We start from the raw sequence: 23305 nt of genomic DNA on the forward strand, positions 1-23305 counted from the left end.
TAGTTGCTCAATAATTCCTGACAATAAATGACAGTATAATCATGAGCGTACAATGAATAAATATAGTAAATACGTAAAAGAAATATGGTAACAACAATTATTTAATATGTATATTTCTTATAAGTGTAAAACCTTGCCATGCGTATTATAGCATAGTTCTAGGTTATAAAAGTGGATTAGTTCTTTTGGATTTGAGCTGATAATTTCAACATAATTTAAAATGCATGGGTGTGGCAACCCACATCCACTTTCAGCATCTGTTGTAAACCTACCATCAGTTAGTGGAAAACATTCAAAAAATAAATTAAAGATATCATCATTGTTCCACCATCACACAATAACCAATACCATTTGATAAATATTAAATAATAAAAAATGTCATCATTGTTCCACCATCACATAAATATTAAATAATAAAAACAATTGAATTAGGTGAAGACTTATCTCTTTTTCACGTGTGGATCTGGTGGATCTGACCGACAAGGGCTCTTCCCTTATCTTTTTTTTTTCAAAATTATCTTGAGTGTGGAAAAAGACTGATGGGTATGGAAATGATGTTGTTAGAGACTTTCTTTTTCCTTTGGGTTGTCTGCACCAAAACAAAGCCTTTGGGACTGAGGGTAAATTTCACATTCACCGCAGGAGGAATTGACACAAGAACCGAGAAGAATTTCAGGCAATTCGAGCTCCTCCCCTGATTTCAAACCAGAGAGATTAGGCCAGCCCGGACCCCAACAAACAATCGAAAAATTCCTGGTGGTTAATGTGACTGGTTGGACGTTTGGAGGTTGTAGCTGCCATTAGTTCATCAGTGATTATGGACCCACTTGCTGACTGGGCGCCAGTATATGAAGGTCTTGAGTTGCAAAGGTCTTGAGCTGCTCAAATTGACAGGAGATCTCCTTGGGACCTGATGAAAATCTAGGCAGGTGGCACACCCTGCCTGCTACTTCTCTTCTAGGCTTATTCTTGATCAAAAAATGGAAGACTCCAAGCAATCAGAGCTCTTACTTTCAGATCCTGCCACGAAGCCGCATGAGGCAATCCAGTGACCAGCCCATGATAGTCAGAGCGCCGAGAAGCATCACGGTTGCTGCTACTACGACTGTAACTGCTGGAACGATGTGACGAGGAATGCCGTCCGCCATGTGCTAGTTCAACCCGTAAACGAAACCCATCAAAGTTGTACCCATCCCGGTCATAAATTGCATCTTCAGCACCACGAGGATCTTCATCCTCAACAGAAGCATAACTTGGCAGTCTTAGAGGGATTTTGAGATCATTGTCAACAATAGGCCCATAATTCAGGAACAAATCTTCAACTTCTCTCATACGAATATCTTCAGGTAGATTGCCGACGTAGATAGTGCGACTCGATCGACTACTTATCTTTTACTCCCCTTTAATTCACAGAGATTACAGGAGAGAGAGATGATGAAATGGGTCTTAGAGATCGGAGAGGGCGTCCCAGCCGGAGATCGGTTTGACGGCGGCGTCTTCGATGAGGTTCTGACGGGTTGGAAAGGGTCACAATCCGAGGGTCCAACTCTGTTAGACTCAGCGGTAACTCAACCGAGTCGAGGACGTGGAGCTGGAAGTTGGCGAGGCAGAGATGGAGTTGTTGTGAGCATCTATGGCGGAAGATGATTGATCTTCTTTCGCAGCGAGGTGTCGTACCAGAGCGTTTAGCCTCCGATCACCATTTGTAGAAACAAAACTGTGGGTGTGAGGTGATGTTAACTATGGGCGCATGTCAGGCAGTTTTCTTCGTACCTAGACTTAAAATACGCCTTTTTTGAGTTTTGGTGCGCTCTCTGTGAGAGAATGAGATATTTGGATCTGAAAGAGAGTATTGTGTTTCAGATCTGGATTTTTTATGTTTCTGGGTTTTTTTTTATGAAGTGATTGGAAAAACTGTGGTGTCTCTGAAATGAGATTTGGGTGTTTTCTGTTTCTGGGTTTTTGTGATTTTGCAGATTCACAGTGGAGGTGAAAAACTGAAAGAGAACCGACACAACTTTTCGTATCGTTTCCCACAGACGGCGCCAAATGTTGATGCACAAAACCGGAGGTCTTGGAACAACGTAAATCCGACTGTGAATCTGCAACTAATGTAAATAACACAAGATGTATCGTGGTTCACCCCAAGGTTTGGGCTACGTCCACACTGATTGTATTTCTCTGATTGTATGTATGGATTACAAGGGTGAGGGGGAGTCCCTTAGAGAAAGAGAGTGTTGTGGTATTTGTGAGGGTATTGCCCTCTGTTGGATTCATTGAGTCCCATTTGTGAGGGGGGGATGAGTCCCCTTTTATAGAATAAGGGGCTCTTCCTTTTACATAATCATATGGGCTGGGTAATGAGGCCCAATGTATCAAAGTCTGAGGCTCATTATGTGTGGTACCAACAGTGAGCCCTTATTCTATAGAAGGGACTCCATCATCATCATTGGAGAGCATCAACTCTAGCCTATCATCCATGTATTGAGGAGTGAGCCCTTATTCTATAAAAGGGACTCCCTCACCTTCAAACGCCACAAGCCGAGCCAACCAAGGCAACATAAGCCACGAGCCAAGCAGCCTCGCAACGTGTGTTACTTCTAGTTGAACATCATTTCAGATTGAGCACCGCCTCATATCGAGCATCAGTTCAAGACAACATCTAGTTACTTCGGCCCACACATGGACTGAATTTCAAGTCTCCAGCCAAAAGACTCTCTTGACTGAAGACTTGGGGGAACTACTGTTTATACCATATTTAGGGCCTCGTATTTAGACCTCGTATAAATACTCGGGGGACTTAAATGTAATTACGTAATAAAGGAATGGGCAAATATGTAATTAGGGGAGGAGCCCTTATTCTATAAAAGGGCCTCCTCACCCTTACAAACCTTAAGTCTCTCCTATCTAGAGCAAAGCTCTCACACTCTCTCCCTCACAAATACTCTCAGATAAATACAATCAGTGTGGACGTAGCCCAAACCTTGGGGTGAACCACGATACATCTTGTGTCATTTACATTTCTTGCAGATTCACGGTCGGATTTACGTTGTACCAAGACCTCCGGTTTTGTGCATCAACATTTGGCGCCGTCTGTGGGAATCGACACGAAAAGTTACGTCGGTTCTCTTTCAATCTTTCATCACACCACCGTGAAACCTTCACAATCTTCCCCGGGTATCTGCAAAAAGAACCCAGAAAAAACTCATCAAACCATCATCTCATTTTCATCAGATCTCTGCGTCTCTCTGTGAGTGCACCGACACTCTCCCGTTTTCCTAACAAAAATCACAACTCTCCATCAGATCACTCTCTCTATCTCTTTGAGATACAAAAAAAAAAAAAAAAAAAAAAGAAAAGCCAATCCCATCTCTTCATCTCTCTAGAAACCTAGAAATGGGTTAGAAGGAAAACCCAGTTTAACGTCAGCTTCTCTCATCTCTTCATCTCTCTGCTGCACGGTCTCAGCTTCTCCCTCCATCTCTCTTAGACGTTCCCTCCACCTCCGAGCCTGCTTACTCGTTAACCCATCCCAACTCGCCCGATGATCCGGATCTGACACCTCTCCAGCTTCAACACCCATCACGCCTCAGCAGATCCAAACCAAAAGATTCAGGCTTCAGCAGCTGCGAGCCCAGACATATACCCAGGCCTGCACCCACCTCCCGGAGCCCACTAATAAGGACCATCATTTCCGTCCTCTCTCGGATTCGCCACCACGAACCCCACACCTGTGTTCTTCGTCATCTTCTCCACACCATCTCCTCTCCAAGATCCGCGCTCCAGCTCTCTGCCGCAAACACCTGTTCCATGACGTTCTGGGTGGCGCTCACGAGCTTGGTGGCGGGGCACGATCAACAGTTTTTTCAACTCGGAGTTCCTGGATGTGTTGCAGGAGATGATCAAGAAGGAAATAGGATGTTTTTTGGGATGTCCCATGGCACATGTTTGTGTCTACCGTGAAGAGGCTGCACTTTTTCAACCAGAACCCATTTCAAAGTGAAGGAAACTTGTCCAACTGCAAGCTAAGGAACACCATGAAGAACGAAAGCCTTTGAGATGGGTGTTCAATATTCTTTCTTTGTAAATGATGGGGCAACAGTTTGAGAATTGAAGGAGAAGATGGAGATTTCACATTGGAAGCTCTGCCGACCACCGGAGCTTCTCTCTCTCTCCACCCACTCTCCAGCTTCTTCTTCCAATTTCGAGAAATATTCTCTCCAAAACCCTCTTCTCTTCTGCATTACAATCTTCAAAACTGAATTGGGTTTTAATCAAAATCCAATCTTTGAGATCATATTTTTGTGGGTTTTGATTTGAATTGATAGATAGGTAGATGATGGTATTGCAGGTGTTCTTCACACTGGCCTTCTCTGCAGTGCCTCTCACTCTCTACGTGTCTTAAAACAGAAGCCTAAACCCATTCATGGAGACCATGGAGGAACTCTTCTCCGAATCAAGAGCTTACAACATTAGGGTCTACCCACGTGTCCGACATCTTTGGTTTAGGATCTTGGATTGCTTACTTTGCAGCAGAACCACAAGACCCACAGATCGTTTATATCCTGAAATCCAACAACACATCAGGCCTGCAGATGGGGTTTTGGATCACGCACCTCTCTGCAATCAGGGGGGCATAGCACGTGGAACGAGGAGAGCCGGATCCAGGGGAGCTCTAATTTATCTGTGCTCACCAAGAAATAGCGCTGCTGGAGAGATGCCGTTTTGCAATGAAGTGGCAACAAGTCTCGCCTCTCTCTCATTTTCCTCTGCAACCGTGGCCCTATTTTTCGCTACCTCTATCTCAATCCTCACAGTAGCTGGATGGCTTGTCTTCCAGAAAGCAGAGTCGTTCAAACAGTCGGTGGACAGAAAGCTGAAAAGATGGAGAAAGGAATAATCAGCAAAGAAAATGGTGGGCTGGCCATTACAGCTTTGCAACATGATTCAATGATAAAAGTAAAAGAGAAAGCAGAAAAGATGGGCACCAGGATAATAACATGCAAATGGGTCAGGAAGGTGGAAAACAGAGCAAAAGAGAAAATGAAGAAAGTGGGGGACTGACGCTCACGTTGAACGCTCACCAAAAGAAGAGAAAAGTGGAGAAAGAGGGGATGCATGCAAACGCGGGCACCGCAGACATTATTTTGAATTTTTGCTGGTATATGTACTGTTATCACCATCTGTATCTCCGGTATTGTACCCAGTAAAAAAAAAAAAAAAAAAAAAAACAAAACAAAAAAACAAAACAAAAAAAAAAAAAAAAAAAAAAAAACAAAACAAAACAAAAAACAAAAACAAAAACAAAAAGATGGCTCACTAATACCCCAAAATTATTCAGCAAACTCGCCGCCATTATCACCAACCAGGTGATCAAAAGCACATCCAGTACCTCAAAATTATTCGGCAAACTCGCCGCCATTATCACCAACCAGGTGATCAAAAGTACATCCAGCACTCCAAAAAATTATTCGGTAGTCTGCCGCTATTATCACCAACCAGGTGATCAAAAGGTACAACCCGTACTCCAAAATCATGGGCATCACTCATGACAATCATACATAAACATTCATGGGCATCACTCATGACAATCATACATAAACATTCATGAGCATCACTCATGTCAACATCCATGAGCATCACTCATGTTAACATCCATGAGCATCACTCATGTCAACATTCATGAGCACCACTCATGTCAAACAAAGTTTTAGAGCTTCAATTACAAAGCTTTAGAGCTTCAATTACAAAGCCTCAGGGCTACAATTACAAAGCCTCAGGGCTACAATCACAAAGCTTCATGGCTACAATTACAAAGCTTCAAAAGCTACAATTACAAAGCTTCAATTACAAAGCTTCACCTACAAAGCTTCAGTGCATGGTATACAAATACCGACTCTAGCCGAACAAACTGCCACTTCGGCCCATACAAGGATCAAATTTCAAGTCTCCAGCCAAAATACTCTCTTGACTTAAAACTTAGTGGACTACATTATGTACCATATATTGGGCCTCAAGAAAAATACTTGAGGGACTTAGCCCATTATTTATGTATTGAGGAGCGAGCCCTTATTCTATAAAAGGGATTCCTTAACTTTCATTAGAGAGAGCACCACCCACTATTTATGTATTGAGGAACGAGCCCTTGTTTTATAAAAGGGACTCCCTCACCTTCACCGCTGCCAGCCGAGCAACCGTCTCGCCACAAGCATCACCTCTAGTACCATACATTGGGCATCTGCATTTGGGCCTCATGAAAGCATTTGGGGGACTTAGCCCATTATTCATGTATTGAGGAGAGAACCATTCTTCTATAAAAGGGACTCCCTCACCTTCATTAGAGAGCATCGCCGCCTACTGAGCAACCACCTCGCCGCGAGCATCAACTCTAGCCTATCATCCATGTATTGAGGAGTGAGCCCTTATTCTATAAAAGGGACTCCTTCACCTTCAAACGCCACAAGCCGAGCCAACCAAGGCAACATAAGCCACGAGCCAAGCAGCCTCGCAACGTGTGCTACTTCTAGTTGAGCATCATTTCAGATTGAGCACCGCCTCATATCGAGCATCAGTTCAAGACAACATCTAGTTACTTCGGCCCACACATGGACTGAATTTCAAGTCTCCAGCCAAAAGACTCTCTTGACTGAAGACTTGGGGGACTACTGTTTATACCATATTTAGGGCCTCGTATTTAGACCTCGTATAAATACTCGGGGGACTTAAATGTAATTACGTAATAAAGGAAGGGGCAAATATGTAATTAGGGGAGGAGCCCTTATTCTATAAAAGGGTCTCCTCACCCTTACAAACCTTAAGTCTCTCCTATCTAGAGCAAAGCTCTCACACTCTCTCCCTCACAAATACTCTCAGATAAATACAATCAGTGTGGACCCAGCCCATATGATTATGTAAAAGGAATAGCCCCTTATTCTATAAAAGGGCCTCCTCACCCTTACAAACCTTAAGTCTCTCCTATCTAGAGCAAAGCTCTCACATTCTCTCCCTCACAAATACTCTCAGATAAATACAATCAGTGTGGACGTAGCCCAAACCTTGGGGTGAACCACGATACATCTTGTGTCATTTACATTTCTTGCAGATTCACGGTCGGATTTACGTTGTACCAAGACTTCCGGTTTTGTGCATCAACACCATTAATTGTCGGTTTGGTATAATGCCAACCGATTATGAAAAAATGCCGAAACTATATCATACCATTATGAACCGATCAATATAGTTCAGTTGGTAAATCGAATTATGACAAAAAATTTCATCCCTAGTTATTAAGGGGAAAACAAGCGAAGCATTAGAAGCAATGATTGCCACTCAGTACTACGGTCTGATGGTATTTCTCTTCATTTGGAAATGAGATGTCTTAGGTTTAAATCTCGTAGATTACGAATTCGATACCAAATCAAGTTGCCCATTATGTGACTTTGTCGAACTCCCCATTTCCTTCGTGTAAAAATATCGATGTACTCAAAAAAAAAAAAAAAAAAAAACCCTTTTAGGCCCTATTGTGTCTATTATACAACTGCACACACTTGATTTCCCCCTGTCCCTGCTTATCATCATCATCACCTCCTCAACCCCCAACCGTTTTTACAAACTGTCACTTTTCTTCTGTCTGCAGCCCCCTCCACCCCATTGACCGCCACAACATTTCCACACACATTTCTCTCCACTCCTCACCTATCAAAAACCCAATTGAATCAACAAACCCTAAACCCCAATTTTTCCCTCCAATGCTTCTCCAAACTCAATCTCTCACAACCCATTTGTCCCTTCCATTCCTTCCCTCAAAACCCACCCCCAAAATCCAATCTTTCAATCACGTAAAACCGAACCCATTTCACAGAACTCGATTTAGAACCCTAAGATGCTCGCTTTTGGCGGTTTCGGAGCCGACCCAGGTGGAAACGAAGACGCATAGCCACAGGCCGGTTCCAGCTGAGGTTTCTAGGACAATTATGGAGTTGGTGTCTGTGGGCACGCTTTCTGCTCTGACCCAAGAGGGTTGGCCTTTGGGCATTGGCGTCCGGTTCGCGGTCGACCCAGAAGGGACTCCGGTGTTGTGCTTGAATGCCTCTAATCGGCAGTTTTCTATTGACATGAGGTCTAGCTTCCATGTCCAGGTGCTTTAATGGGGTCTGATTTTTTTAAATTTAGATGATTAATTGTAAAGTTTAAGATGATTTTTGAGGTTTTTAAGGGGTTTCTGCTGTCGGTTTTGGCGCGCAGGTAGAGCAAAGCGGGCTGCGAACACCTCAGTGCACGATTTTAGGCAGCATTGACAAACCGGAAGATAGGGCAATGTTGAAGGTAAATCAATTTTGTTCATGTAGAATAGGTTTACTGGAAAGTGGTTTGTTACTTGTGGCTTTACCAAGTGTGTTATAATATGGGTCAGCTCAGTGTTTGCGTGTTGCTTGAGTTGTAAGGAAGCACGTAGAAAGCATAATTGTTGCCGATTTTTTAGGACTAAAAATGGAATTCACTATGAGGGATGCAGAATTAGAAAAGGAGCATAGATGCTTCGTGTACCTAGTCCATTTCTGATTGAACCGTTTGCAGTGGGATAAAATACTAGGATGGTTATGTCAGACTGCCATGGTTTTTGTCAAGTAAATGTTAGAGCTATCGCTTAAATGTCTGCCTTGCGTAACCTTTAAACAGTTTGATTTATGATTGGCCATGTGTCATATCGTGGTTTTGAGGTGCAATATAGGGTTTTGGATGTTGTATGCTTGACATTAGGATTGGGTTGGATTAATGTTCGTGTGTGATGTTAAAACTTGTATTTCCATTCAGTTTTTTTACAGACATGAGTTCCAGCATATGTGGCTGGATTTATTTACTGGACTCAGTCCTCCGACAAAGCATACACAGGCCCACGTAGGTATTACGTGTAGTGGCCTTTTAATTCGATCCATTCTTAAAAGAAAAAAGGAAAACCTTATGATCCATTTAAAGCTCATAAAAAGCATTATGTATGATCTGTTTTAGTTTATGCTAGTATGTATTTGTGAGGTGAGAATGTATATCTTTTTAATCAGTATTTCATCTGGATTTCAATGCTGTTTCTTTCAGTACCTTCATTCAGTATGGAAAAAGAGGTTTGGAGAAGAAGTTGATGAAGATCTGATATATGTTGTTTCTGTGGAACAGGTACTTCAGTTGGAGGACTTTAAAGAGGTATTATGGCATTTTCTTTGCTCCTGTGCTGGACTAGTAGACATACAGATAGTTATTTGCTATACACTATAGTTATTTGCTATACTGGTAGTCTGGTAAGACTGGTGTGGGTAAATCCTGCCAAGTTTTACCCCTAGTTCTTAAGTCAGCACTTATTTGAGATGGATTATGCAAAAGCAGTTCTGTTTTCTAACTCTTCTGATATTCTCACAGGTTGGTATGTGGGTTACATCTTCAGATTATAAAAAGGCACAACCTGATCCTCTTAGGGACTTTTGCGGAAAAGCTGGTAAATGAGATAAACACCAACAACATTGAAGATATTAATCGTTTTTGCAACGTCTATGCTGATTTGAACTTCCAGGTTCGTGCCAACCCACTTTTTGTGATTGTTAGTTGTATTGGATATTGCAGTTGACACCTTGCTAAGCTGGTACTGGAAACACTGAACTATATACAGAATTCTTAACTTAAGTTAGACAACGCCAATCATAGTTGGAAGGGAAAAACTACAGTTGACCAGTAAATGTTTTTCTTCACCAAAAATGAAAAATAAGAAACCAGCAACCAATGAATGAGCTTTCATGTTCGGGGTTCATGCAATATGATGAAAAAAATCATCCTAGACTAATGGCATTCCCAACTAAACTGCCATGTTACTTTTCAATCACGCAAACCATAATTTGGACGCTTGCATGTTCAGCTGTACGGATCTGTCTGCAAAATTTGAGCACCTTTCATTTTTATCTACAGGATTTCCATAAACCAAATAATCATTCTACAAGAAGCTTAAATACATTTTAGCCCGAATTATTGAATCCTTTATCGACATTTCATGAGGACTTGTTTGTACATCACTTATATCAGTGATTCTGCGATGGTAATGGTAGTTTCCTTGTGCAGGTTTCTGAAGCAAAATAGGCTTTGACCTGCGCCTTTGGTCTCCTCAGGAAAGTATATTTGAGGTTCGCATTCCCTTCCCCAGGGATGTGACGGATGAGAAGGGTGTGAAGTCAATGTTTAACTGCATGTCTCAATTAGCTTGGGAGGTGGAAAAGAATTTCCATGCCCCAGATGTCGAAAGGGTGAAACAAGTTAAGCAGATAGCCTAAAAGAGTAAACGTTGTGCGTGCCGTGTCCAACTTCTTTTAGATGCACAAAGGGAAACTTGGTTGAACTTTGTTATGTTCCGAGGTTATGACGGCCAACTATTCCCCTCAAATTGAGCTTGGTGATTATGTACACGGCTTCCATATCCCACTGTTACTAACTCCCACAGATGTCTAAAATTAAAAATTCCAAAGCGAAAAATTGTGCCAATCTCATAAACCATTTTGGATAAAATAAACACAATTGGACAACGCTGCTAACAAAATAAGGACTAAAATGCACAAAAATACTTCAAAGAAGAAAGTGAAAGTACAAGTAAAAGACAGGGACTAGTATTGCAATTTACCCAAAAGTACAAGTCGCGGCAAAACATAAATAAAAACGAAACGAAACGAAAATAAAAGGAACCTCCACTCAGTGTCCATCCATCTCGTCATAGAAAGGTAATAAACCCTAGACCCTTTTTCTACCATTGAAGCAAGGTGAAGCTCTAATTAGGGTTTTTATAAATATCCTTTGTATTTAAATTAGGGTTTTTGTTATACGGGATCCTCTAATACCCTTGATTGATTGCATTTGGCGTTTGATGCAGTACTTATCTCTGAATTAGCAGCCCTAGCAAGAAAACCCAGATATCTGAAATGGGTTACGCGCAGCTGGTTATTGGCCCTGCCGGCAGCGGCAAGGTAAATTTCACCGCCCAAATTTTCTGTAGCACTCACTTGCATCACAGTCACATGGGCAATCAGTAAAATTTAATATTTTTTTTATGTTTTTGTGTACCCATTACTATTTTTTATGAGTGAGTTTGCTTTCCGGTCCATTTTTGCTCCAATTTGCACCAACTGTTTGAATGTGGGATTCTTGATACATGGGAATTAGGTGCTTGTAATTTTTTATGTTACTATGTATTTTTTTCTAGTTTTGATGAGTTTGCTTTGCTTTTCGGAACCATTTGGATTACTGATGTAATTGGGGCACCATTGTTTGTATGTGAGATACATCATAATCATATGGGCAATCACTATGATTAACATTTCTTGATGTTTATGTGTTCCCATTACTATCTTCTCGAAAAAAAAAAAAAATGTGTTCCCATTACTAGTTTTCACGAGTTTGTTTACTTCTTGTGACTGTCAATTTATTGCCCCAACAGTGTTTGAATGAGGAATACATTATAATCACACCAGGACCGCTATGATTGTGTTTTTTGATGTTTTTTATGTACCGATTACTAGTTTTAATAAGTTCGTTTACTTCTTGGAACCAGTCGACTTATTGCTCTAGCTTGCACGAACACTGTACGGCTATTGGGAGGAATATCAATATTGTTAATCTGGATCCTGCTGCTGAAAATTTTGACTACCCTGTGGCCATGGGTAAGTAATCAGTTCATTTATTTGCTCCCTTATTTAGCTTCATGAACCGCACTTGACTTGTTTTTTGTTATTTTCCCTCTCGCAGATATTAGGGAGCTTGTTTCCTTGGAGGATGTTATGGAGGAACTTGGTTTGGGTCCCAATGGTGGACTTTTATACTGCATGGAGTATCCTTTTTCCAAATTGTTCTCTAATTTTCTTCTGTTCTTTTCCTTCTTGTACTTGGAATGCTTGCCATTCTTTTGAAGGGCACAGACATGGAATGTTTGCGTGTGATAACAGCAGTGAATCATTTTGTACCACTTCTGGGTGTACTCCTCTCTCTAAATCTTATAATTTCTTTGGTGAATGTCCTTAATCTTGAATTCTAGACACCTTGAGGACAATCTGGATGAATGGCTCACAGAGGAATTAGACAATTACACGGATGATGACTACTTGGTTTTTGACTGCCCAGGTATCCATACTAATCCACATGTTCTGTTGATGGAAAAATGGAGTACAATAAGGTTAAAGTTTTTCATGAATGATATTATTATTACATTACAAGGAAGAAACAATAGTACTAGCTAGGTGACATGTTTTCTGAGTTGACAGTAGGTACCCTACTATTAAAAGCAAACTTATTTCAAGGCTCTTAGTTCTCTGTGCATGGGTCTTTGGAGGAATTTTTGTGAAACATAATAATTTGAGGCTTCCACTTGTGTTATAGGCCAGATAGAACTTTTCTCGCATGTGCCTGTGCTTCGGAACTTCGTGGAGCATCTGCAGCGTAAAAATTTCAAAGTCTGCGTCGTGTACTTGCTTGATTCTCAGGTCTGTGATAAGTGTTTGTAGTTCTATCATGTAATCTTTGCTCAAACATTTCCTCTTCCTTCCTTGGAATTACTGTTTATTCTGTTTGTTCCCCCAAATAAATATATTTATTCTTCTATTTGAAACAGTTTATTACGGATGTGACAAAGTTTATTAGTGGGTGCATGGCATCTCTTTCTGCCATGATTCAACTTGAATTACCACATGTTAATATTCTCTCCAAAATGGACCTTGCACCGAGAAAAAAGGATATTGAAGAGTGAGTTACTCTATCCTCTACTACTTCCATTAACCTATCTGTATTGATCTGTTTAACTTATTAAATAGCTCAATTTTGTTTTGTATCTTTTATGTTTCAGCTTCTTGTATCCGGAGCCTCAAGTTTTATTGTCAGAGTTGAATCAACGCATGGCTCCTCAGTTTGCAAAGCTAAATAAATCTTTGATTGAACTAGTGAGTTATAGTGTGCATCTTTCTTATATAAATTGTCTCCATTTGAGTTTGTGAATTGGAGATAGCTGTTTAGCAAAGCATACTTCCTTCCGGATGAGATTTTCTTTATGGTTGTTCTGTATGTTTTTTTTTTTTTTTTCCTAATCGTTCTGTATGGTTTGCTTTGGTCCCTTGGTTGTATTATCTTTATCAGTTATCCTGTCAGTTGAGGAGCCATGTAACCTTCACTTGACTTCGGCTGTGGGTTACATGGTAGAGGGTATATATGATGTAGGGTTGTACCATGTCCTGTACTGACTAGCATCAAGTTTTGTGGTTATGGTTATGACTTGTGGTAGTTATAGGCGTTGTTTTGTAAACAAATTACTCATAATCTTACTGGCCACAGTCAGTGCATTAAGGAGTAACTATCTTGTTGGATTGTCAGGTCGATGATTATAGCATGGTGAGTTTTGTGCCACTAGACTTGAGGAAGTCAAGCAGGTACGCACTCTCTCTATGCACATTTTTCTGTATCTATCTGTGCACGTTTTCCTGTATGTCTTTTCTTGTTTGTGCGACTTTAATCTTATCTGGTGATCGCTGTTTTGCTCATCAGGCTGAGTTATGTTGGTCCTGTGAGATTTATCACTTTAAAATAAAGATGTTTGGCATTTAAAGTTTTGGTGTTGGAAATCCTTGGATAATGACATTCTGTTTAGAGTTCTCGGTCGTTATATGCTCACGATAATAGGTTTCTTAGGTTGAACCAATGTTTTAAAAGGCTTGCCTCAGGGCGCGCCTAGGCGTCCTCTAAGGCTAGACGTGAAGGTTGCCGCCTCTGTTTTAAGGGAGTGGGCGGAAGGCGTCGCCGGAGCCGCCTAGGTGCGCCTCAGGGGCTTTTTTTTTTTTATACTCTTAAACCCAAATTTTGGATAGGTTTTAACTGCTTCAGACCTCTTCCTTGTACTATTGTCTCTCTACTTTTTTTTTTCTGATTTTTATTTTTTTTATATAATGGATGTGTGTGCTATCTGCGTGCATTGTTATATGTGTGCTCATTGTACTTTTCATCCTCTATTATATATATACAACAACAACAACAACAAAGCCTTTTCCCACTAAGTGGGGTCGGCTATATGAATCCTAGAACGCCATTGCGCTCGGTTTTGTGTCATGTCCTCCGTTAGATCCAAGTACTCTAAGTCTTTTCTTAGAGTCTCTTCCAAAGTTTTCCTAGGTCTTCCTCTACCCCTTCGGCCCTGAACCTCTGTCCCGTAGTCACATCTTCGAACCGGAGCGTCAGTCGGCCTTCTTTGCACATGTCCAAATCACCGGAGCCGATTTTCTCTCATCTTTCCTACAATTTCGGCTACTCCTACTTTACCTCGGATATCCTCATTCCCAATCTTATCCTTTCTCGTGTGCCCACACATCCCACGAAGCATCCTCATCTCCGCTACACCCATTTTGTGTACGTGTTGATGCTTCACCGCCCAACATTCTGTGTCATACAACATCGCTGGCCTTATTGCCGTCCTATAAAATTTTCCCTTGAGCTTCAGTGGCCTACGACGGTCACACAACACGCCGGATGCACTCTTACACTTCATCCATCCAGCTTGTATTCTATGGTTGAGATCTCCATCTAATTCTCCGTTCTCTTGCAAGATAGATCCTAGGTAGCGAAAACGGTCGCTTTTTGTGATCTTCGCTAGATTGCTCCGGTCATTAGTGTGGATAATTATATAAATGGATAGAGATAGGAAAGCAAACACAAGATGTACGTGGTTCACCCAGATTGGCTACGTCCACGGAATAGAAGAGTTTTCATTAATTGTGAAGGGTTTACACAAGTACATAGGTTCAAGCTCTCCTTTAGTGAGTACAAGTGAATGATTTAGTACAAATGACATTAGGAAATATTGTGGGAGAATGATCTCGTAATCACGAAACTTCTAAGTATCGGAGTGTGGTGTCGTCTTGACTTGCCTTTTCTGTCTCATAGGTAGATGTGGCATCTTCTCTGGAAGTACTCTTCCTCCATCCAGGGTGGTATCTTTAACTGGTGGAGATGCACAAGGTAATGTATCAATTTCACTTGAAGCTTACTTGTAGTTTCAGACTTGGTCAAGCGCGATACAAACCATGTAGTAGGAGTCCCCCAAGTCGCCGAGCTAGGGGGTCTGCTGAAAGAGGTGACAGACAAGGTAAGCAATCAAAGCTCCGACTGATTGTTCACCTTCTCCCCATCTTGCAGCAGCATGAAGGATAAAGAGAAGAAAAATGAGAAGAGATGATATGGGATACTTTTGCTTTTGAAGAAGTAACTTTCCACAGGCTTATTCTTGAACTGAGCTGGAGGGTTTTCTGGTTTCCTCCAGAGTATAAGGCCGACTGAAGAATTTGAGGGTCAAAACAAGTCCATCAAATCTAGAGTACGTTCCACCCTGCTGATATGTGATACTTTTGCTTTTGACAGAGTAATGGATGTATCGGCACGTGTGCTGATACGCTTGTCTCCACATGCTTCCTTGTATCCTTCACACTTGCCCTATCTGTTCCTCAAGCAGATGCGGAATCTTCCCTGGAAACATAAGATGTTGAAGATGAGTACTCGAGAGCAATGCCAGGTAAGTAATCAGGTAAGGGGTTCCAGGCAGTCAGTTCCTGGCTGGAAGCTTGATTCCAAGTGCTGACTGATTGCTCTCTTTCTCCTTGTCTTGCAGGTAAAAACAAGGCCAAAGGAAAAGACAGGGAAAAAGCATGATATGGGATACTCTTGCTTTTAACCCTGATGATATGAGATATTCTTGCTCTAGTATAGCTTGTTTGCAGAGGTATTATCGGGGGGAAAGAAAGCTGAATATTTCGAAAGGCTTCGTTGGGAGTGCCCTCTCAGATATGATGAAGGGTTGAGCATTTTTGCAGGTCTGCCTGTCCGTTGGGGATGGAGGTCGAAATATATAGGAGTCTCCCTAACAACAAGTAGTAATGTTATTCCTTTACCCTGCTTGGTCATAGCACGGTAGTGGGAGCTGCCAATTTCACATGTTTTAACTCTGTCAGAGCACTTTGAAAAAGTGGTCTGTGGTATCTGGCTCTCGAGATTCGGAGAACGATGCCTCTTCGATTTTTGAGAAAGCAATCATGCTGGGGGTCTGGCTCTCGAGATTCGGAGAGCAGTGTCTCTTCGATTTTTGAGGAAGTAATCATGTTGGAAGTCTGGCTCTCGAGATTCGGGGGGCGGTGCCTCTTCGATTTTGGAGCAAGCAATCCTGTTGGGAGTGTTGTCTCGAATGTGAGTAAAGGTTGGGCATGTTTGCTAGTCTACCTTGCCACGAAGCACAAAGGTTGACACACAGGGACTTTCCAATTATCCAGCAATGGTACTGTTCCTTTACCCTCTCTTCGCTTTTGAGAAAGTAGTCATGTTGGGAGTCTGGCTCTCGAGATTCGGAGGACGGTGCCTCTTCGATTTTGGAGCAAGCAATCTTGTTGGGAGTATTTTCTCGAATGTGAGTAAAGGTTGGGCATGTTTGCTAGTCTACCTTGCCACGAAGCACAGAGGTTGACACACAGGGACTTTCCAATTATCCAGCAGTGGTACTGTTCCTTTACCCTTGTGGGTAATAATATGGTAGCTAGACCTTCAAAATTTATGTGTCTAAACTTTGTTAGTGCTGTTTCTTTGCTATTCTTTTACCTTTCTTGGTCAGAGCGATGTAGTGGGAGCTGCAAGCTTCACGTGCTCAACTTTGGCAGAGAACTTTGGCAAAGTTATCTGTGGTACCCATGAGCTATTGTTGCGTGTGGGAAGTGGGTGATTGAACAGTAAGATTCATGTGCTTTCTACTTCACCAGAAGTCTTCGACAGAATGCCCATAATTTCTGCAAAGCAGAGTGTGCGTGTGACAGGTGCTGACAAGGCTAGAAAAGTAGGTGCCTCTTCGATTTCTGAGATCGGCCCTCGTGGTCTCTGAGCAGCCCAGCTTTGGAGAAAGCGAGCGCCTCTTCGATTGATTCGGAGAACGATGCCTCATCGATTTTTGAGAAAGCAATCATGCTGGGGGTCTGGCTCTCGAAGATTCTGGGAGCAGTGTCTCTTCGATTTTTGAGAAAGTAATCATGTTGGGAGTCTGGCTCTCGAGATTCGGAGGGCGGTGCCTCTTCAATTTTGGAGCAAGCAATCTTGTTGGGAGTGTTTTCTCGAATGTGAGTAAAAGTTGGGCATGTTTGCTAGTCTACCTTGCCACGAAGCACAGAGGTTGACACACAGGGACTTTCCAATTATCCAGCAGTGGTACTGTTCCTTTACCCTTGTGGGTAATAATATGGTAGCTAGACCTTCAAAATTTATGGGTCTAAACTTTGTTAGTGCTGTTTCTTTGCTATTCTTTTACCCTTCTTGGTCAGAACGATGTAGTGGGAGCTGCAAGCTTCACGTGCTCAACTTTGGCAGAGAACTTTGGCAAAGTTATCTGTGGTACCCATGAGCTATTGTTGCGTGTGGGAAGTGGGTGATTGAACAGTTAGATTCATGTGTTTTCTACTTTCCCAGAAGTCTTCGACAGAATGCCCATAATTTCCGCAAGGCTGAGTGTGCATGTGACAGGTGCTGACAAGGCTGGAAAAGTAGGTGCTTCTTCGATTTCTGAGATCAGCCCTCGTGGTCTCTGGGGAGCCCAGCTTTTGAGAAAGCGAGCGCTTCTTCGATTTCTGAGGTCGGCCTTCGTGGTCTTTGAGCAGCCCAACTTTTGAGAAAGCAAACGCCTCTTCGATTTCTGAGATCAACCCTCGTGATCTCTAAGCAGCCCAGCTTTTGAGAAAGCAAACGCCTCTTCGATTTCTGAGCAGGCGCCTCTTCGATTTCTGAAGCTCCGTCGAGTGCAGATTTTTATAGGGGCTGGCATTAAGTTCCAAAGCACACTTGAATCTCCACCAGTAGAAGCTTCATTCTTGCACTTCTAAGATCTTGATTTGTCCGACCTCTTCTCTCTTCAACACCTTTGAAAATGTCTGGCCCCTCCGACCGTCGTTTTGACTTGAACCTTGTTGAAGAGGCAGCCCCGCCTTCTCCAGACAACATATGGCGCCCATCCTTCGTCTCCCCTACTGGTCCTCTTACCGTTGGGGATTCCGTGATGAAGAATGATATGACCGCTGCGGTGGTGGCCAGGAACCTTCTCACTCCCAAAGATAACAGACTACTTTCCAAACGGTCTGATGAGTTAGCTGTTAAGGATTCGCTGGCTCTCAGTGTTCAGTGTGCAGGTTCTGGGTCTAATATGGCCCAACGCCTATTTGCTCGAACCCGCCAAGTTGAATCATTGGCGGCTGAAGTGATGAGTCTCAAACAGGAGATTAGAGGGCTCAAGCATGAGAATAAACAGTTGCACCGGCTCGCACATGACTATGCTACAAACATGAAGAGGAAGCTTGACCAGATGAAGGAAACTGATGGTCAGGTTTTACTTGATCATCAGAGATTTGTGGGTTTGTTCCAAAGACATTTATTGCCTTCGTCTTCTGGGGCTGTACCGCGTAATGAAGCTCCGAATGATCAACCTCTGATGCCTCCTCCTTCTAGGGTTCTGTCCAGTACTGAGGCTCCAAATGATCCCCCTCCGGTGCCTTCTCTTTCTGGGGCTCTACCGACTGCTGAGACTTCTCCTAAGCAACCTTTGTGAAGGCTCCCTCTTGTGTGTTTATTTTGACTCATGTATATGTACATATTTGTAGCTTATCGGGGATATCAATAAATAAGTTTTCCTTCATTTCAACGTATTGTGTTAAATACACCAAAGCCTTCTTCGCTAAGTTCTTTGAATTTTCTTTTGTTGAAGCTTTCTGAGTGGAGCATGTAGGTTGGGGTAGTGTTCCCTTAATTTCCCGAGTGAGGAAAACTTCTCGGTTGGAGACTTAGAAAATCCAAGTCACTGGGTAGGATCGGCTATATGAATCTTAGAACGCCATTGTGCTCGATCCTGTGTCATGTCCTTCGTTAGATCCAAGTACTCTAAGTCTTTTCTTAGAGTCTCTTCCAAAGTTTTCCTAGGTCTTCCTCTACCCCTTCGGCCCTGAACCTCTGTCCCATAGTCGCATCTTCTAATCGGAGCGTCAGTAGGCCTTCTTTGCACATGTCCAAACCATCGTAACCGATTTTCTCTCATCTTTCCTTCAATTTCGGCTACTCCTACTTTACCCCGGATATCCTCATTCCTAATCTTATCCTTTCTCGTGTGCCCACACATCCAACGAAGCATCCTCATCTCCGCTACACCCATTTTGTGTACGTGTTGATGTTTCACCGCCCAACATTCTGTGCCATACAGCATCGCCGGCCTTATTGCCGTCCTATAAAATTTTCCCTTGAGCTTCAGTGGCATACGGCGGTCACACAACACGCCGGATGCACTCTTCCACTTCATCCATCCAGCTTGTATTCTATGGTTGAGATCTCCATCTAATTCTCCGTTCTTTTGCAAGATAGATCCTAGGTAACGAAAACGGTCGCTCTTTGGTATTTCTTGATCTCCGATCCTCACCCCTAACTCGTTTTGGCCTCCATTTGCACTGAACTTGCATTCCATATATTCTGTCTTTGATCGGCTTAGGCGAAGACCTTTAGATTCCAACACTTCTCTCCAAAGGTTAAGCTTTGCATTTACCCCTTCCTGAGTTTCATCTATCAACACTATATCGTCTGCAAAAAGCATGCACCAAGGAATATCATCTTGAATATGTCCTGTTAACTCATCCATTACCAACGCAAAAAGGTAAGGACTTAAGGATGAGCCTTGATGTAATCCTACAGTTATGGGAAAGCTTTCGGTTTGTCCTTCATGAGTTCTTACGGCAGTCTTTGCTCCTTCATACATATCCTTTATAGCTTGGATATATGCTACTCGTACTCCTTTCTTCTCTAAAATCCTCCAAAGAATGTCTCTTGGGACCCTATCATACGCTTTTTCCAAATCTATAAAGACCATGTGTAAATCCTTTTTCCCATCTCTATATCTTTCCATCAATCTTCGTAAGAGATAGATTGCCTCCATGGTTGAGCGCCCTGGCATGAATCCGAATTGGTTGTCTGAAACCCGTGTCTCTTGCCTCAATCTATGCTCAATGACTCTCTCCCAGAGCTTCATTGTATGACTCATTAGTACGCTCAGTGTATATATTAAAATTTAGGTCCCGTGACGCCTAGGCCGGGCTATCCCTCAGACGCCTTGCCCACGCCTCACGCTTTTAATACATTGGGTTGAACTAGGGAGGACCTTGTTATTTGGGTCTGAAGCTGCAATTTTCTGATCCAAAGTTGAATGGCACTTTTATTTTTTGTTGGGCCGCTGGAGGGAGTGTCATCTGTATAGCGTTAGCGCAAAGCAGTCTCGTATATTTCTATTCCTTCGTAGGTGGTTTGACTATACATTATTCTGTCGTTTTGTTTGTCTTAGGACGAAAATCGTCAAATACTGTGAGGCAAATTATCTTAGATACTTATACTTGGATTAAAACACTCCTGGACTGAATCAAGTGTCGACGTAGTGGATGACAACCGTACATAGTTTATTACTCATCATTCGATGAACCAGAGAACATGGCTTGGGATTGATTTGATAAAAGCTTGATGGGGTGGTAGAAAGTCATAGGATTTGGCATTGCTTTATCCTTTTTTCTCTGTTTGCATCATATATTTCTATTTTTTTTTTGTGTTTTCGTTACTTGGTATTGACTGTTTGATTAACGGGGACGTATGATCTTCACTTCAGTTGCTTTTTCATTTTTGATTTATATCATCTACAATCAGAGAGTAATGTTGGGGTTTTCCTTTTTACAAATATCTTTTTGGCAGCATGAGCTATGTCTTGGCTCAGATCGATACCTGCATTCAGTTCGGAGAAGATGCCGATGTGAAGGTTAAGGAATTTGATCAGGAAGAAGGTGACTGAGCTTATTAAACCTTTTACCTCTTGATATTGAAATTACCGTTGCAGCCCCTGCTGGAGGTGTTTTGAACCGTGAGGAGTGAAAAAAGGTGACTCAGGGTAGTATTGTCAATATACAAGACCAAATTATTAACTTTTAACTTTTGAATTATCAGAATTATATGAAAGATGATAGCGCATTTGTGGTTTTTGCCTCTGAATGATGGAATAATGTAATTGTTATTTAAGAGAATTTGTTGTATTTTGTGAGGGCAAAAAACTACAAGAGGCTACATTTCGTTCAGAAATACAACATGTCGATGTGCATCGATACCAAACGCATTTTTATGCGTATAGATTGATCTCGTATCATCCAATGGTTGAGATTTGTTTATGCATGCCGGTGGAGAATTGAATTATCCGTTTACGCAAGTGAGTGTTGAACGCAAAACTTAGATCAATTGGGGAAAAAAGTCGGATAAAAAAAGGGAAGTTTAACGAAAAGCACTTGGTACTGTTCACTTTAACGAAAAATCACATTTTTACATTAAAAAGTCAATCATGTACTATTCACTTTATCCTTTATTTTGTCCTTATCATTAAAACTCAAAGTTTTTAAGTCCTTTTTATTAGTTTTCCTATAAAAAAAGGTCATATCAAGGTCAAAGAAACTTGTGAAATTAGGTAAATGATCAAAAAATAAATTTTAATTATTGAACTAATCAAGATAAAATATCAACTATCAATTTGGCCAATTTCACAAGAAATTTTAGAATTTTATTTCCTTTTGGTTGGCATTGGCAATGAGGGATTTGATCAGTTCATCCAATTTCTTATCCGACGATCCACCTTTCTCCACGGCACGCCTCGCCGTGCTCCCCAGTACTCTTGCCCTTTCCCTAGCCCTCCTCCCTTTCTCACCTCCCATCAGCTCCCTCACTCCATCACAAATCACATGGCGATCAACGGTCTTGATCTTCTCTGGTTTAACCATCAACCCTGCTTTCAATCCCACTGCAACATACTTGGCATTCAGTGGCTGCTCTGCTCCCATTGGCCAAGCCAATAATGGGACCCCCATTGACAAGCTCTCCATCACGGAGTTCCACCCACAGTGGCTCAAAAACCCACCCACCGTTGGATGCGCTAGGATGCTCCGCTGGTCCACCCAATCACGTACAACAAACCCTCTCCCTTCCACCCTTCTCTCCCACCCTTCACCCGCCCTCCACGTCTTCGATCGAACGGCCCATATAAACCGATACCCCGCCATCTCCAACCCGTAAGCGATCTCGTCCATCTGGTCATCCGACAATCGGGCTTGTGTACCAAACGACACGTAGATCGCCACACCGGATCCGTCCTGCTCGTCGAGCCACTTGATGTACGGACACGATACACTCTCATTGCGGGGCCTATCGTCCCCTTCATAGAGTGGAACCGGCCCCACACACCATGCTTTGGCATGCTTGTACAAACCTTCCAATGCAGCAACGTACTCACATTCAAGCTCTTGGAAGCTGTTGACAATCACACCCCAACTATTCTTATCCACCTCTTCGACTTCTGAGATGACGCGTTCAAATGCGTCATTCGGATCAAGGGATCGAGGAGGTAAATCGGATATATCCAACGTGAAGGGAAGTGCCAAATTTGGTAATAAATCTGTTGACTCCAAGTCTAAAGTCTTCTGGCGTTGACGTTGGTATTGGCATCGGACGTGCATAGAAGCGGCTTTAAGAACAAGCATAGGCAGTACACCCATTCCATGTGACACAACACGTGGAATGTCGAATGATCGACACGTGTCCAACGTCCAACTGAGGAAGAAGTCTGAGATTACACAAAGTGGCCGGGAACCACCGTCGACCATATCATGCAGAAGGGTTTCGAATTGTGGTCTCATTTGTTTGGTGGCAGTGACGAAGGGAACCCACGAGTTTATTGAAGGAAGGTCGGCGGTATTCTCACAGCCCTCCGGAAGGTCCGGGACATGTGGAAACGGCACAACGGAGACGGTGATGGACATGTGGTTTGAGAGTTTGGAGTGGATGAACGGTGCATTTAGTGGGGTGGTGACGATGGTGACTTTTAGGCCACGGTTTGAGAGTTCCCTTGATATGTCTAGCAATGGAATGGTGTGGCCTTGAGCCATGAAGGGGAATATAACTACGTGCGGCGGTGGTGGAGGCGGCAGTGAGGGTGAGGGTGAGGAAGTAGCCATGATCTCTCTACAACTATCAGAATTCGAGTGAGTCGGAAAAGATTTTGAGTTGGGTTTTTTTATAGAGTTTAAATGTGTTCATTGTTCATAGGATTTTGTAGAGTTTAATAGGTTTTCCAAAATACATAGATTTTGTGAGGCGCCTCCTTTTTATTCAATGTATTTACAATTAATCTGTGATTATATATTCAATTCTTTGTATTTTGCCGTATCTT

General features: G+C 42.4%; 3 protein-coding genes and 1 pseudogene across 5 annotated transcripts; 2 read left to right on the forward strand and 2 right to left on the reverse strand.

Annotated features, from left to right (window-relative positions):
- Nucleotides 1–963: 963 nt before the first annotated feature.
- Nucleotides 964–1332, reverse strand: LOC139193374 (serine/arginine-rich splicing factor SR30-like). The gene has a single exon (XM_070816372.1). The coding sequence runs from the start codon at nt 1330–1332 to the stop codon at nt 964–966; it is 369 nt and encodes a 122-aa protein (XP_070672473.1).
- Nucleotides 1333–7585: 6253 nt separating this feature from the next.
- Nucleotides 7586–10440, forward strand: LOC103405305 (glutamyl-tRNA reductase-binding protein, chloroplastic-like; annotated as a pseudogene). The gene is made up of 5 exons (XR_011578157.1): nt 7586–8138; nt 8245–8325; nt 9094–9198; nt 9412–9562; nt 10102–10440. The product of XR_011578157.1 is annotated as a glutamyl-tRNA reductase-binding protein, chloroplastic-like (transcript).
- A 90-nt stretch (nt 10441–10530) lies between these two features.
- LOC103405215 (GPN-loop GTPase 3-like) lies at nt 10531–21128 on the forward strand. Of its 2 annotated transcripts, none has more exons than XM_029097201.2 (10): nt 10531–10751; nt 10901–10994; nt 11579–11687; nt 11773–11854; nt 12059–12144; nt 12400–12503; nt 12632–12762; nt 12863–12956; nt 13384–13439; nt 20794–21128. In XM_029097201.2, exons 2-10 carry the CDS (start codon nt 10950–10952, stop codon nt 20888–20890), a joined length of 804 nt encoding a protein of 267 aa, XP_028953034.1. In that variant the 5' UTR covers nt 10531–10751; nt 10901–10949; the 3' UTR covers nt 20891–21128. The 2 variants fall into 2 exon arrangements, with proteins under 2 accessions (XP_028953034.1, XP_028953035.1); XM_029097202.2 differs by having other exon boundaries at nt 10632–10790.
- Nucleotides 21129–21635: 507 nt separating this feature from the next.
- Nucleotides 21636–23090, reverse strand: LOC103405306 (UDP-glycosyltransferase 90A1-like). The gene has a single exon (XM_008344275.1). The coding sequence runs from the start codon at nt 23088–23090 to the stop codon at nt 21636–21638; it is 1455 nt and encodes a 484-aa protein (XP_008342497.1).
- Nucleotides 23091–23305: the final 215 nt, after the last annotated feature.

This window comes from Malus domestica, chromosome 17, assembly GCF_042453785.1.
Source record: "Malus domestica chromosome 17, GDT2T_hap1".
NCBI lineage: Eukaryota > Viridiplantae > Streptophyta > Magnoliopsida > Rosales > Rosaceae > Malus > Malus domestica.